The 14,419-nt window shown below is 35.3% G+C and overlaps 1 protein-coding gene across 3 annotated transcripts in view; it reads right to left on the bottom strand.

Annotated features, from left to right (window-relative positions):
* PPFIA2 (PTPRF interacting protein alpha 2) overlaps positions 1-14,419 on the bottom strand; it is a 232,043-nt gene that overhangs the window by 120,725 nt on the left and 96,899 nt on the right. For all 3 annotated transcript variants that reach the window (XM_081956679.1, XM_081956680.1, XM_081956681.1), the window contains exon 3: positions 3,401-3,463. In XM_081956679.1, coding sequence (XP_081812805.1) covers positions 3,401-3,463 — 63 coding nt within the window. The remainder of the gene's footprint in view (positions 1-3,400; positions 3,464-14,419) is intronic.

The following is a 14,419-nucleotide window of genomic DNA, read 5'->3' as shown; positions in this document are numbered from 1 at the left end:
TTTATCCAAACATTAGTGAACATATTGAAGATTAGAATGCATATGATTGTATATTCCTACACTCAATATCTTTTTCATTCTGATCAAGCATTATAAACCCTAAGTATGATGTTTCAGGCCAGACAGCTTTTTATCTCCTTAACTATCATGCTACTAGTCCTTGTTTGACAAATAATTCATTGTCTGACTTGTTTTGTGAAAAATTCCTAAGAGAATAATTAGGTCTGAAATAGTGTGCTTGTTCTAATTCTATAGTGTTTTTGCAGTAGTCTTTTATCTCAGAGTGCATCATGTATTAAAATATTCAAACAAATGCTCACTTTTCTTTTTTTAAAAAAAATTGTTATGGGAATACATCAAAAATGCTAAAATTTCCAGAGGGTCTTTCCATTAAAGTATAGTTAAAATATTGAATAGTCAAATGATATTGGACTTATTGAACTTTCATAAGAATTTACTTTTTAAACAATTTTTGAATATTTTTATGTTGTAATTTAGTATGAATTATTGGAGCTCTTGACTGATACTTTCAAGAAGTAATGTCCGGCTCTTTCATCCCATTCTGTAAAAAATGCTGCAGCTGTACGTGTTTTGATATTTCTTGGTTATAACATATCACCCAACTTTTTGTGTAGAGCCAGTTGATCTAATGCTTAAGGCACCAGGTTAAACCAAGAAACTGTGAGTTATAGTCCTGTCTTGGTCATGAAGCCAACTGGGTGATTTTGGGTGAGACAATTTCTTTCAGCATTGGGAAGGAGGCAATGGCAAACTAATTCTAAAAAATCTTGCCAAGGCTTCATAGAATGTAGTCCAAACAATCTCTGAGAATGAGACACAATGGAAGAAAAAATATGGAAATGTCTGTACAGATGCATATGGTAGGAGAAAAATGCATAAAACTATTCATTTTCTACAATTAATAAATATGGATGGAACAGATTAATGCTTGAATCTCAAAGACTAGCCTCTATCCTCATATCCCATAGAATAGAAGTATCAAACTCCCAGCCCATTGGCTGGATATTTCATGTGCTGGCCACGCCCATGCTCAGTTTAGCAAGGGGCAAAAGTCCCAACACATCATGTGATGCCGCTGTTAAAGCCACGAGTTTGACACCCCTGCCATAGAGGAACATTATAACAAATTACATAATCTGATGAGGAATTTTACCATAGATATATAAGAGCAAATGCACAACTGTACCAGTAATATTCAATATAGACCTTATCTATGATCTCAGATATACAAATCAAACAATCCTAGATGCTTTATAGTTCACAGCTGTAGCCATTAAGCATTACAGATGTTTGGTTACAATAAATACATGTACAATCACTCTCTAAGTAAGATGAGCAGTTTCTAAATTTTATAAATAAAAAAATAAACAATCATTTTTGTGTGAAAGAAATACTTCGACAATCTTCCAGAAAATATTCCTGGCAGCCACGGATGTTGAAGTTTTGCTTACCAACCTCCATTTATTACATTCACTTTCTGGATGGCAGATGATGAAATATACCAGCCACTTTATTCTGGAAGTCCAGATTATTAAGCATATCTGCGTAAAACTGGGATCCATCCAATACATATTATACAATCAACAGTTGGACCCTAATGCTACAGTACCGTCATATATTTTCTGATCTGCCAAATGAGCATATATATGGCGGGCATTTCAGTCATATATCCTCCCAACGAAGAAAAGCATAGATCAACAAAGCTAGCACCAAAGAATAAATTGCCATAGAAGAGAAAGTAGCAGTTTCGTATCAGTTTTTGTTTACAGCTAAAGCCAAAGTAATATGTACTAAAATACATCCTGGGTAATGATACGAATGCTAATGGAAGCCACACAGATATGTGAGGGTTTTTTTAATTTTTAAGAAGGATGGCCATTTAAGTCTTTTAAATGAAATAAATAACTAACCTTCTTTCTTGTGGGATAGTCTTAGTCTGGTTTATAGCTAATTTTTTTAAAAAAAGCTTTACAGGTAGCCCTTGTTTAGTGACCACAGTTGGGAGCAGCAACTCCTTTGCTATTCATCACAAATGCTGTGCAGACCTATGTCATTTCCCATTTGGTTGTTAAATGAAACAATGTGGTTACCACAATTTACAATTTGACTCTGTTAACTCTGCTTGTTGCAAGCTACTTGTGAAACACACAAATGGCAACCACATGACAGTGGAATACTGTGATGGTTGTAAATGCATGCTTTTTTTGAAGTGCCTGAGTGGCAATTCTGGGATTGTCTTAAATGAAATGATTCATTGGAAAGTTGTTTTTTTTTTACACCATTGTAACGTTGAATGGTCACTAAATGACGCAGTTGGTAAGCAAGGACTTCCTGTATGATAATAAAACAGCCTAACAGAGGCAATCTAATAAAGAAAGAGAGGGTGGATGACTCTGGACTTTGCAATTAATTAATTAATAAACAAATAAATAAAGCTTTTCTATTATAATGATTCTGGTAAAATTATAAAAATACAACAAAAATACATACTGTGAAACAAGGCATATGTGTGTATTTATACTCTCTCTCTCTCTGTCTCTCTGTGTGTTTGTATATACATATATGTGTACATGTATATATGACTGTGTAACTATACATATATCTGTGTAACTATACAAATTGTTTGATAAGTAAATTTTAGCCATTTTCACTATCTTTATTTTTAAAATGTTATATTGGCATGATAGACATCAGTATTTTCATTAGATCAATCAGTAATCCTGTGCCTTTTATCATCATGCTATTCAGCTTTCAGAATCACTTATGCTATATTCTTGTAACAATTTATATGAGCATAAACTCTATCTAACCCAAATGAACTGATTTCCATGTTGACCCAAATAAAATTGTATTGTTAATTAAGACAATACAGCTGCACAGTTAGGAGAAGCACGTATGGCTGTCTTGAATCATTTTTTAAACAACTGTGTTATACATATATAGTTTGTGAGGAGTATATGGCTATATTTTCTTGTTTTGTTCTTTTTAATTTACTTTCCAGATTTGACCAATTTGTAATTCTTGTTGCAAAGTGTAAATTTAAGTGTAGGAGGATATTTCTTGAGTAGTAGTGAACTGTGGGGTGATATATAGTACTACAAGCATATGATTCAGGGTTAATAACATTAGCCCTTTGAATAATCTGACCCAAGAGGATAGATAAACTACTATTTGAAATAACACAGAACTGGGAGAAAGCAACTTAAAACTATGGTGTGTAACCAGAAACTCTTCTTGTAAGCCTTAATGAAACCCTACTTGTAGTAAAATATGTAACATATGTTGGAAATGAATATAATGTTGTGGTGACAACAGCAAATTCACATAAATGAAATTTTGCATTAAAAGAAGATAAGAATCTAAGATATGCAAAACATACATTAGGGCAGGATATGGTCCTTTGAATGTTATTCTCAATGCTCGTACCAGCCGCAACCGTCATCTGAAAAAGTGTGCAACAAAGAATATACTGAATTCAAAAGTTGTGTTTGTAAAATAACACATATATTCAAATATTTAATGTCTTTGATTTCACACAATTGTAACTCTTAACTTATTAGATATCACAACTTAGAATATCTCTAATCAAGCGTAATTCTAGAAGGTAAAATAATTATTGAATATTGGTTAAAATACATCATTAGTCAACTATATATAAAAATAAATATAAAAGTCATGCATACAATTTGAATAACCTCAGTTTATAGGCAGCATTTTTTTCTGGTATGAATTTATGGAGCAGATCTGTTTTAGGATTATTGAAATGAAATTAAAAGCAGTACAGTATTATGCTTATACAGAGATTCTGTTTAATTAAATGAAGTTTCCACAAGAGAAAACCTGTCTCGCTTGTGTCTCACATTTTTATCACAATATCTTGCTATTTACTCTTAGAAAGTTCAGAAAGTGCTACTTGTTTCACCTTTTTATAAATATTATAAATGTACAGACTTACAAAGAGATTATACCCCAACTTGTTACACAATTGTTTTATTAGGTAAGCTATGCCTTTTAGTCACCTGTTACACAGGCACACCCACAGGGAAGGAGGGAGGGAGGGAAGAGAGAGAGAGAATATATATTAGAGAGTGAAGATTTTCATCACTTCTTGTTAATACCATGTAAGGCAGCGATGGCGAACCTTTTTTGGCTCGCGTGCCACAAGTGGGGGGAGCGCAGGGGGGTCGTGTGCGCGTGCCGCACCCATAATGCAATGTGCGACCCCCAGTGCGCATGCACGCACAAAGGGCGTGACCTCCCATTTTTACATGCTTTTTTTGCCCTCCCCAGGCTCCAGGGGCTTTATAAGAGCCTGGGGAGGGCGAAAAGAGCCTCCCTGTCCCCCCGGAGGCCCTCCGGAGGCTTCAGGGATCGTCCGGAGGCTTCCCTGAAGCCTTCGGAGCGCTTAAAACGACCCTCTGTGCAAACTGCAAGCCTCCAGATGGTCCCTGAAGCCTCCGGGGCGGGCAGGGGGGGCTGTTTTCGCCCTCCCCAGGCTCCTATAAAGCCTCTGGAGCCTGGGGAGGGCGAAAAATGGCTTTTAAAAATGGTGAACTCAGCTGGCCAGCGCACGCATGCGCGCTGGCCAGCTGACAGGGCAGCGCCTCGCATGCCCTGACAAATGGCTCTGCGTGCCACCTGTGGCACGCGTGCCATAGGTTCGCCATCACTGATGTAAGGCAATGAATATATGTTGACATTTTGCTAGTCATACAGCTAGTTTCTTCCAAACAGGTCTAAAACTGAACTTGGCAAAAGATCATATTTTGTTTATATTTAGTGGTGTAGAATACCCACGGCCACTCTTTAACTAATCGCTGTAATTCTGTCATCTATATAGCGGGTAGCAATTGGTTGAGGGCATTCTATTCTATTCCATTGAACAAAAGGATATGGCATCTTTTACTAAGTTCCCCTTTAGTTGTGCTCTGAAGAAACTAGGAGTATGACTGGAAAAACATCAACATACACACATTGTTTCACCTGAAAGTCATTTCACCAATTAATAAATTATTTTAACATTCTAAACACCATATAAAAGTAATAGTTTATACTACACTCTCGATTATGCATTTTCTGGTCTATAAGATATATTTTAGAAAAATACCAACATTGTTTTATTTGATATGAATAGGGCATTTCTGTTACCTTATAGCTTTTGTTCTCACATATTTTAAAATGTTCTGGAGTTTCTTTTTCTGTCAAAGCTAAATTGTGTGTGGCATTAAATTAAAATCTTTTGGTACAGCTATTTCCAACTGCTTGCAAATGTTTATAAACACAGGCAGGGAACCAGCTGAATTTACTCTATTTTGATCCCTTGTATCCCCAGGAAAGTTTCCATCACAAAATAGTGTCTCTGTAGAGCATTCAAATTGTTTCTAAACTCTTAGGTTCAAAGAAAATATTCAGGATTTCACAAAAGATCTTATTACAGGGGAAGTAACAAAAGAAAAGAGGAGCATTTGTTTTTGTTTTCTTTTAAAACTTTAGGACTGAACAAAGGTATTTCCAGTTAAAACAGGAGTAGGCAACTGATGGGATGGAGGCTGAAATTTAAGAGTTGGTTACAGCCATTACACACATGTTGGTGGGAACTGCTTACTCTATATTTATGGGAAGAGTTTAAAAACTTCTCTTGTTTTCATTTATGTCTATAGCAAATCTATTTTATGTGTTACTTTATTTTTTTTCCTTTTGTGTTCTATGCTTCAAAATTGTGAGATATTAAAAGTACAAATTTTAGGCAGCTGGATCAGGAGGACTTTTGGGGGCTATAAAATGGATTTAAGAGCTTCATTAAGTCCTGGAATTTCAGGTTGAGTTCAAAGGAACTTTGGGAGCAGAGGAGGAAGAAATACTAATACCAGAGATTTTGACATTGGTGTCAGATGTGTCAATAATCTATATTCATGATTTTAGAGGGCAAGGCTCAAATCAGTATCAGTGACTTACCACATTATGTGTAGAACAGCATCCAGAGTTCCAAATTCTAAATCTCTGTATCCGAGCAACTAGACACAGTGAACATATTTGACTTGCCATGTGGCATGCAGTCATTTCTCTGCTCAGCCTTGGCACTCAACTTTACCCAGGCTTCCATTAATAGTTCTTAAAATAAAACAGTGGCACAGATAAGAACCCAGAGCCCTAAAGGCTTCAAGGCACAGAGCCACAGCTATCAACCCTTTCCTTCCACCATCCGGGGACCAAAGACAGCTTGACAGCTTCAATTAAAGGCAGATATGGCACCAGTGCTGTAGCTTCAGTGAGATCACAAAGTGATTGCAAGGAGACCATGTTGACAACATAGTGATCATGTATCTGATTATGTGAAGGTCTATCTCAGCAAAATGGGTACATTTACACTGTCATTGCTTCATTTTTAGGCATTGCTTCTTTTCAAAAGAAGCCCTTCATGATTACTGGAAGCTGAACAGATTTTATTCACACCATAATTTAAACAGGCTGTTTCCCCTAAATCACGTTAGCCTACAAATTCACTGGTACTATTATTGAAAGCAATGATTCCTTTATAACACACAATCTTTATTTATTAAAGATTGGCATAATTCAACTGTCCCTCCTGGCAAATGTATTATATCTGGTTATTTTAGGGGTTTTTTAATTTACTGTATTTGTTTTTAGGGGTTTGAATTTATTTTATATCTGCTTTGTACAGTTCTTTTAACTACATTTTAACCTCCTCCATGTCAATTGTCAACTGTACATATTTAATTTAATCTTATTGTATCCTGTTATATTTTGTATGAACTGTACACCGCCCCGAGTCCCTTGCGGGAGAGGGGGCGGTCTAGAAGCATTAAATATTATTATTATTATTATTATTATTATTATTATTATTATTATTATTATTATTATTATTATTATTATTACTATTACTATTACTATTATTATTATTATTATTATTATTTAATAGTGCCATTTTGTTAAAATCACAATTGGTATTTTAATTGTTGATCTAATAGTTCATGTCCAAGCACGATTTCAGACATATGTAAAAAAACAACAGGGATTCTGTGATCAAGAAAGCAGAAAACAACTGATTGGTGCCAACAATTGATACTATGTTTTATAATAATTTAAATTGGCCTGTTTTTTTAAAGTAATGATGCCAAAGAATTCCAGAGCTCAAAAAGTAAAAAAGCGATCTTCAATATTTGTAATACAATACAATACTCTATGTAATATTAGTGTGCCTCTTTCCTCAGTGCAACTTTAGGAAAGAGCAATTTAAGAAAGAAACTATGTTTTCAGCAGAAAATCCAGCCTCCTTAAATTGTCCATTTGTCAGGCCTGCAGTCATATTCCTTGCTGGATCTTTGGCCTGCCACACTCTCTATTATTTTGCTATGCTGTTTCATTAGTAGGGAATTGGGAGGGGGAATAGTAAGGAGTAGAATGTATTTATGTCAAAATAAAATTCCTTTCTAGAAAACCAAGGTCATCTTTTGTTCTCTACACCTCTGAGCCTGACAGGAACTGGATGGATGGAACTGCCAGCGTGGCAGTGTAAGATTGGACCATGTGGTGGACTTGTGGGTGTGGGGGCAAGATCATAAACTTTCAACTGGGTGGGAAACCCCAGGAAACTTTCAGATTTGGGTTTCCACAGATGTGCCAACATGTCTCTATTAATACATTGGAATTTTGAGGAAAGCTCTGCCTTGGACTCTGATTTAATTTTGGATGATGTTTGGAATGCTGACACCATTCATTACATCTACCCTTTCTAGTAAACTAAATAAGCAAGGTGATTATCAGAAATAAAAGAAAACTAATCAAACAGTTTAAAATACATAAAAATATCAAACATTTCAATACAAATAAAAAGACTTATTTGAAGAGGTAGTAATTCAAAAGCCATCCTTAACATTTAACTTACAAGACTCAATGGCTGCTGCCCTTTATACTACTTAGTTTACTTATTTATTAGGCTTATATGCTATTCTGATCACTGACAACCCTGTAAATCAGATTAAATAAAACAAAGTTACAATATGAAAACCAACATATATCTACACACGCACAATAGTATTAATTATATAAGATGTACAGTATATCCCAATGGTAGAAATAACCCTATAAAAGATTTCACCTTGAAAAGCTTCTTCAAATATCCAAGTTCTAATGGACTTCCTAAAAACAAAAAAGGCCTTTCAGATTTCTGGTAAAATGCTGGTCCATAGAAGGAATGGAAGAAGAATTGAGAAGATTCATTCCTAACATCCATGTTAGTGACATCCATAAAGATAAGGGATATGGAAAAAAGCTTACATAGCGGAACTTTCTGTGCAGGTACATACAATTGGGATTAGGCAATCTTGAAGATATTTAAGTTTAGGGACATGTAAAGGCTTTTAAGTCAGCAGCCTAAAGTCAACTAGAAATAAATACACCTATGATTACTTGAACTATTTACATCTACGATTGTAGTTCCCTCCACCAGGAGATTAAGCTATTTTCTTTATTTGGCTCCTATCAGCAAGTGAAGGCTATTCTTGTTAAACCACCATTTTTTCTCTTAAGCCTAAATGAATTTATTGATTGCTAATATGGAATCTGCCTTATTTTTCAGATGTTGCTTTTAATTTGAAAAATAGTTTTAGTTATGGATTCTTGTTGAGTTTATGCTTTTTTTACATTTTAAAAATACCTCCTCTTTGGTGGGGAAAAAGGAATAATAATTTTACAGAAATAAAAATAGTGTATGAAGAAGACTACACAGATTACTTCCAAATGCACATGACTCATTTTTTTCTATTCTCTCAATTAATATGTTAAAAATCTGAGCATTTGAAGTTGTATTTATATGTTCTTTACATAATGTTCAGAACTGCCCTTCGTCTGATGAATTATATTACCCATTTTTTTTAGTTCCATCAAAGTTGTTTTGATGATGTCATCTTATCTATAACATTCACCTTGTTCTACTGGCATTGATCTTTTGTTATTAAGGATATTAAATCAAACATAGTGTTTTTGTTGACTCCACAAAAATAAATCATTAATTGATTCAGCTTTTGGGTTTGTTCCTATCACACTCAGCTAGCTAATTTCACTTTATAATCAATATCTTGAAACCATTTACTAGGGAGGAATGCCACCAGATTATTCACAAAGAAGCTGTGGCCATATTCCTGTGCACATAACTTTATAATGATTTCACTATCATACTATTACTATCCATAAACTTTGCTTCTTCACTTCTATCATATTTTACCCTTTTTCCTCTCGATGATAATTTTCACATAAAGATGAATTGTTAAAATTAATAGTTTGTATTTTGAATTGATTATTCTGAAGAATACTGACTCATACTGTATACAAACTACACACACACACTACACACACAGATGTCAGTGGCAACTAAACCCATGGTTAACTTTCAGAATTAGTTCAGAATAAAGAACTACTTTAAAAAAAATAGTGCTTCATCTATCACACTAATGTCAAACTTTCAGCGTCATGTTGCTGTCACATGACATTTCATGACATTTTTCCCATTCACGGAGCTAGGGTTGGTGTGGCCTGCGTGTGACACAGCTGGCCTGCGGGCTGCCAGTTTGACACCCCCGACTATCATATTTTAAGGCTAATGCCTCACAAAAGTCTTTTTGAAAGTTTCACTGTCAATGGAGGTTTTTCTAAGATCTATTCTCCTGGGCTAGCAAGAGCATAATAAAATCCAGAAAGGGTAAATATTAAACCTCAATTTTAAAAGGGGGTTCTTTTATCCTACAGTGGGCAATTCTACTAGCAGTATCTTATCTAATTTTCAGAGTTTTGTTCTCATACTTGCTGACACCCAAACTGCTTAGAAGTTTTGGACTATAGAAAACAATACAACAAATACCTTTTCTAATTCTAACACTACTAACCTCTATTCACAGTAAACGTATTTATGAAATTCACATATTGTAATAGTATGTTCTGAGTCTGAGAAATTTACAAATTGATCACTTGGATATTCCCTACTTACTGGTTAAAGAACAGCTATCTTATCATCTCACAAAGAAATAAGGAGTTAAAGACTGAAAAAAATATCTTATCAATCCAGTGGTGAATTAGATTCTAAACTGCCAACAATCATATTGCTGAGATTTCTGTAATTTTGTCCTGTCCTTCCTCAGTAAATCTTGTTAAAAGAAACTCTGAATCTTATTTTTTGTTGAAGTAAACTGCCAAAAGTTTGACATTTGTTCTTCCAGCTACATTTAGTGGATTGGGGATTAGTCTAAAGTACCTTCATTTCTGAAGACAAATGGCTATCAGAAGCAATTGTTCAAACCTCAATTACTCTGAGGTTATGGAATGACTTCAGTGTTTAAAAAGCATCTCTGTCTCCCTGTCTCTCTCTCTGACTACAGTAAGACTTCTAAGATCAAAGACTGTTTCAGCCTGGCTAATGAACTCTGGTCAATTCTTAGACTTCCTCTCTCCTCCTTGTGCTTTTGGGGCATTGTTTCAGATGGTGACATGTCTTAGTATGTTTATTTTGCTTTACTATTATCTATATATAAGGAAAATGTAGCATACAACTGCTCTGAATAATATACCCATGGTTTCCAGTGCCCTTGAAAGTTTCTGTAATGCATTTGGTGAAGGCATTTTCGCAGAAGGACAAATCAAACTACCAAATCTCAGAGAGACAGCTGTTTTAAAGAACCTCTGAAAGGAACTAGGTTCATGGGCCTTTAGGTCTAGGGGTAAGATCTGTAAAGGTAAAGATATGTAAAGAAGGACCAGGGGAGACATGATAGCAGTGTTCCAATATTTGAGGGGCTGTCACAGAGAGGAGAGGGTCAAGCTATTTTCCAAAGCACCTGAAGGCCAGACAAGGAATAATAGATGGCAACTGACCAAGGAGAGATTTGACTTAGAAATAAGGAGGAACTTTCTGACAGTGAGAACAATCAACCAATGGAACAGCTTGCCTTCAGAAGTTATGGGAGCTTCATCACTTGAGACTTTCAAGAAGAGATTGGACTGCCATTTGTTGGAAATGGTGTAGGGTCTCCTGCTTAAAATGGGGGTTGGACTAGATGACCTATAAGGTCCCTTCCAACTCTGTTAATCTGTTGAACCAAATTGGCAACATTGTCATGCTTGATTCTAAGAATTAGATTAGAGCAGGACTGCTTTAGAGAATCCAGGCACCTGAAAATTCAAGGACTGGCCACAGGAATGCTTGCAGACACCAAGTTACTTTTCTTACAAGTAATGAGTCCATTCAGAAATAATATTTTATTCCTGAATAGTCATTATTGTTTATAGTTGGGGCAGAATGAGTCTTTGTAGAGAAAAGATATACCAGCATTTAGCTGAGAATTGACCAATGTTGGAAAATCTGATATCCTGCTGCTTAGTAAATGCCTCCCAGTAACCAGCTCACTGATGTGTTGGATTACAGTCCTTTATCCACAGTGCGGCATCATCTGCCTAGTTTTAGTCCTTTGATTCTCCTGGTGTTGCCTTTGTTCTTTTGGCTCTGGCATTGGATGATTACTGCCTGTGGGAAATGACTCATACACTATTTTGCCTCTGATTGCTGCCCTGAACAACCCTCAAACACAACAGTAACCCCCTCTTCTCCTCACATATTCTTTTTACAATTTCACTGATAAAATGTCAAGTTCACTCTTTTAAAATCAAAAGGCTTTAAAAAAGAATTTTGTCAGAAATAAGAATGTATTTATTGGAATTCACAACATCAGCCCTGTAAAGAAACAGTTTGTTTTGGAGAGCTTCCAGGAAACCATCAGCACTTATGCCAACATAGAAATTGATTTGTGAAAGCATATTCTGCATTAATTAGGAAATGTTACCATACATTTTTTTTTTAAAAATGGAATTTTTACTTCTGAATTTCAGAAGAAATCTCTTTTGAAAAAGGCAAAGAAAACTATAACATGGAACTTGTTTAATATAATTTGGGTTGAACACAAGAGGCATTTTCAAATCATTAGCTTAGTGCTCTGTGCAGGGAACTTATGATGGTAACAATCTACATTATGATACAGCCTACAAAAGCAGAATACCTCTTCTCAAGTGGCCAATTGTGTAGATATTTCTGGGGGGGGGGATTAAGTACCCTCCCTTTGCAAATGGAGAACAAATGCTGAGGACTCCATTTAGAAGGAAAGTCTCACAGTATGATTACAATAAGGTACAAATATTCTAATTCTTTTTTTCTCTCTGTTTAAATATGTTTATAGCCAAAAACTGAGAGGCTGGATCGTGAATTATTATCCCATCACCTATAGAAATAACTCTACCTTATTCATTTATTTTCTAAATGAAAGTCTGAGTTTCCTTCTTTCCTGTCTCCCTCCTCCAGGACTCCTTCTTCAATTTACTAATGGAAGAATGACATTGTAAATCTATTTTATTTTTAAGCAGTTGAAATTCATAAGAGCTATGTCAGTTTCCCTTCCAGTTCCTGATAGGAAAAATCTTTTTTCTTTTATAGTAGTGTTGATTCCTGGCAACTGCCTGGATTAGTTCTTGGCAAGGTTTTCAGCACTGGTTTGCCATTGCTTTTTTCCTAAGACTGAGTGAAAGCAATTAGACCAAAGTCACCAAAGCTGCCTTACTTCATTTTCAAAATGTTTTCTTTTTAATCTGTGTATTAGATAAATAGATTACACAAGTGGTTTTTATTTGGCCATATCCCCAGCATTCTCAAGGACTGCTTCATTGATTCGGATCCTAAGAATTGTGAATGTTCAAGAAGCCAGACAAAGTTAATGAACTTTGATCCAAAGAAACACACAAATAGATTCATAATGCCAGAAGCATTCTTGCTCTTTTTCTCCTCTTCCCAGTACCAGTTCTTTCACACAGCATAAACTTCTCACAAATTTGGGAGAAGCTTCCAAAGTCATTGCAGTTTGTCACTGGAGGATGGTAGATGAAAAACTAATGCTTTTTAAACAAAGAAAAAAACAACAGTGTGATGATTCTGAGAAAAAAAAACAATAACTGTCCACAAGACACACTATAATTGCTAAATTAATAGTTTTCTTGGATAGCAAAGAACAAAATGTGAGCTATTTTATATTTAAATTTAAAAGCAACAACAACAGAAGATTTGGATGCAAACACAAACACACTTGCATTTTTAATTAATTATAATATTTATGAATTGCTTCCCTGCTCCTATTTCTTTCTTTTCATCACATAAGGCAATAAATGCCAATTCACAGATTTTAAGTTCTGTTTGAGCAACAATACAAGGAGAAGTCTTGTTTCCATCATTCAACTGCCATACAATTTCAGCAGTAAACTGGTAAGAGTCACAGAATCAAAGCACTTTCAGTAATGTTGGCTGAGTAATAATGTAGGGCTGTTACCTCAACTCTGAAATATTATTGGCATGTCAGGGGTGAAATCAACTTTCCTTTGCTACCAGTTTGCAAATGTGAGCACGTGCGCATGCTTCATTTGCAAGTGCCACCTCCGTGCATGCGTAGAGCATAAAAAATGGGATGTGATGATGTCCAGATGGATGGGCAGAGTCTAATGACGCCACCACTACCGGTTCACCCAAACTGGATCGAACCGGCTGAACATGTACCACTGGGCCATGTGCTGTTGTGTCATGCTCCTTAGGGAAGCAACAGCAGAAAGGTGACAAAGAAACCTCCCCATTGACAGTTTCCATCTGCTGCTTCAGAAAAATTATGAATTTAACTGAACTAAAATAACTAAATCCTCTATTCGACTTAATTATTATTTTAAAGCAGAACTGAGTATACTGAACCACATACTGAGTTCACTTTGTTTCTTTAAGAAATGCAGAATCAGGCACAAAATAACCTTAATCCTATTCCAGTTTCAGCTATTTTGCAGTATCACTGCATCTTGTTAACCAAGACATCTCGTGCAGAAGTAACTATTTCCTATATCTGGCAATATTAAATCATGATACAGAGTTGTTACTATTTCTTAGAAAAAAAATATGCACAGTGAAAAAACTGAACTGTGACTGCTTTATATACACCCCCATACAGCTGGCATACAGAGCCCACTCTCCCATCTGTACTAAGTCATATATTTAGCACACTGGTATTGTCATGATAGTTATTATCTATGCCTGTTTAATCAGATCCTTGTGTTGATTTTATCAGAGGCCTTTTTGTATCTCAACCAGATTTTTCTTTAAAGTAAAATGCTTTATTTTAAGGTAAGAAAGTGAGTAGTTGGCAAGTCTGTGACAAGTTGTAATGCTTTGTAGCAATAACATTTTCAGTGACTTTCACATTACATAAACACATAGAATATACACTATTTTTATAATAGAAAGTCACATGCTACATTCACTGGAATTTCAAAATTGTCTGGGTATATCTGTATGTTTAACCACACCACACAA

The sequence above is a fragment of the Natrix helvetica genome (genome assembly GCF_964273705.1).
Source record: "Natrix helvetica genome assembly, chromosome: 6".
NCBI lineage: Eukaryota > Metazoa > Chordata > Lepidosauria > Squamata > Natricidae > Natrix > Natrix helvetica.
The sequence above is the reverse complement of the archived record's forward strand: the minus strand, read 5'-3'. Positions and strand labels throughout refer to the sequence as shown.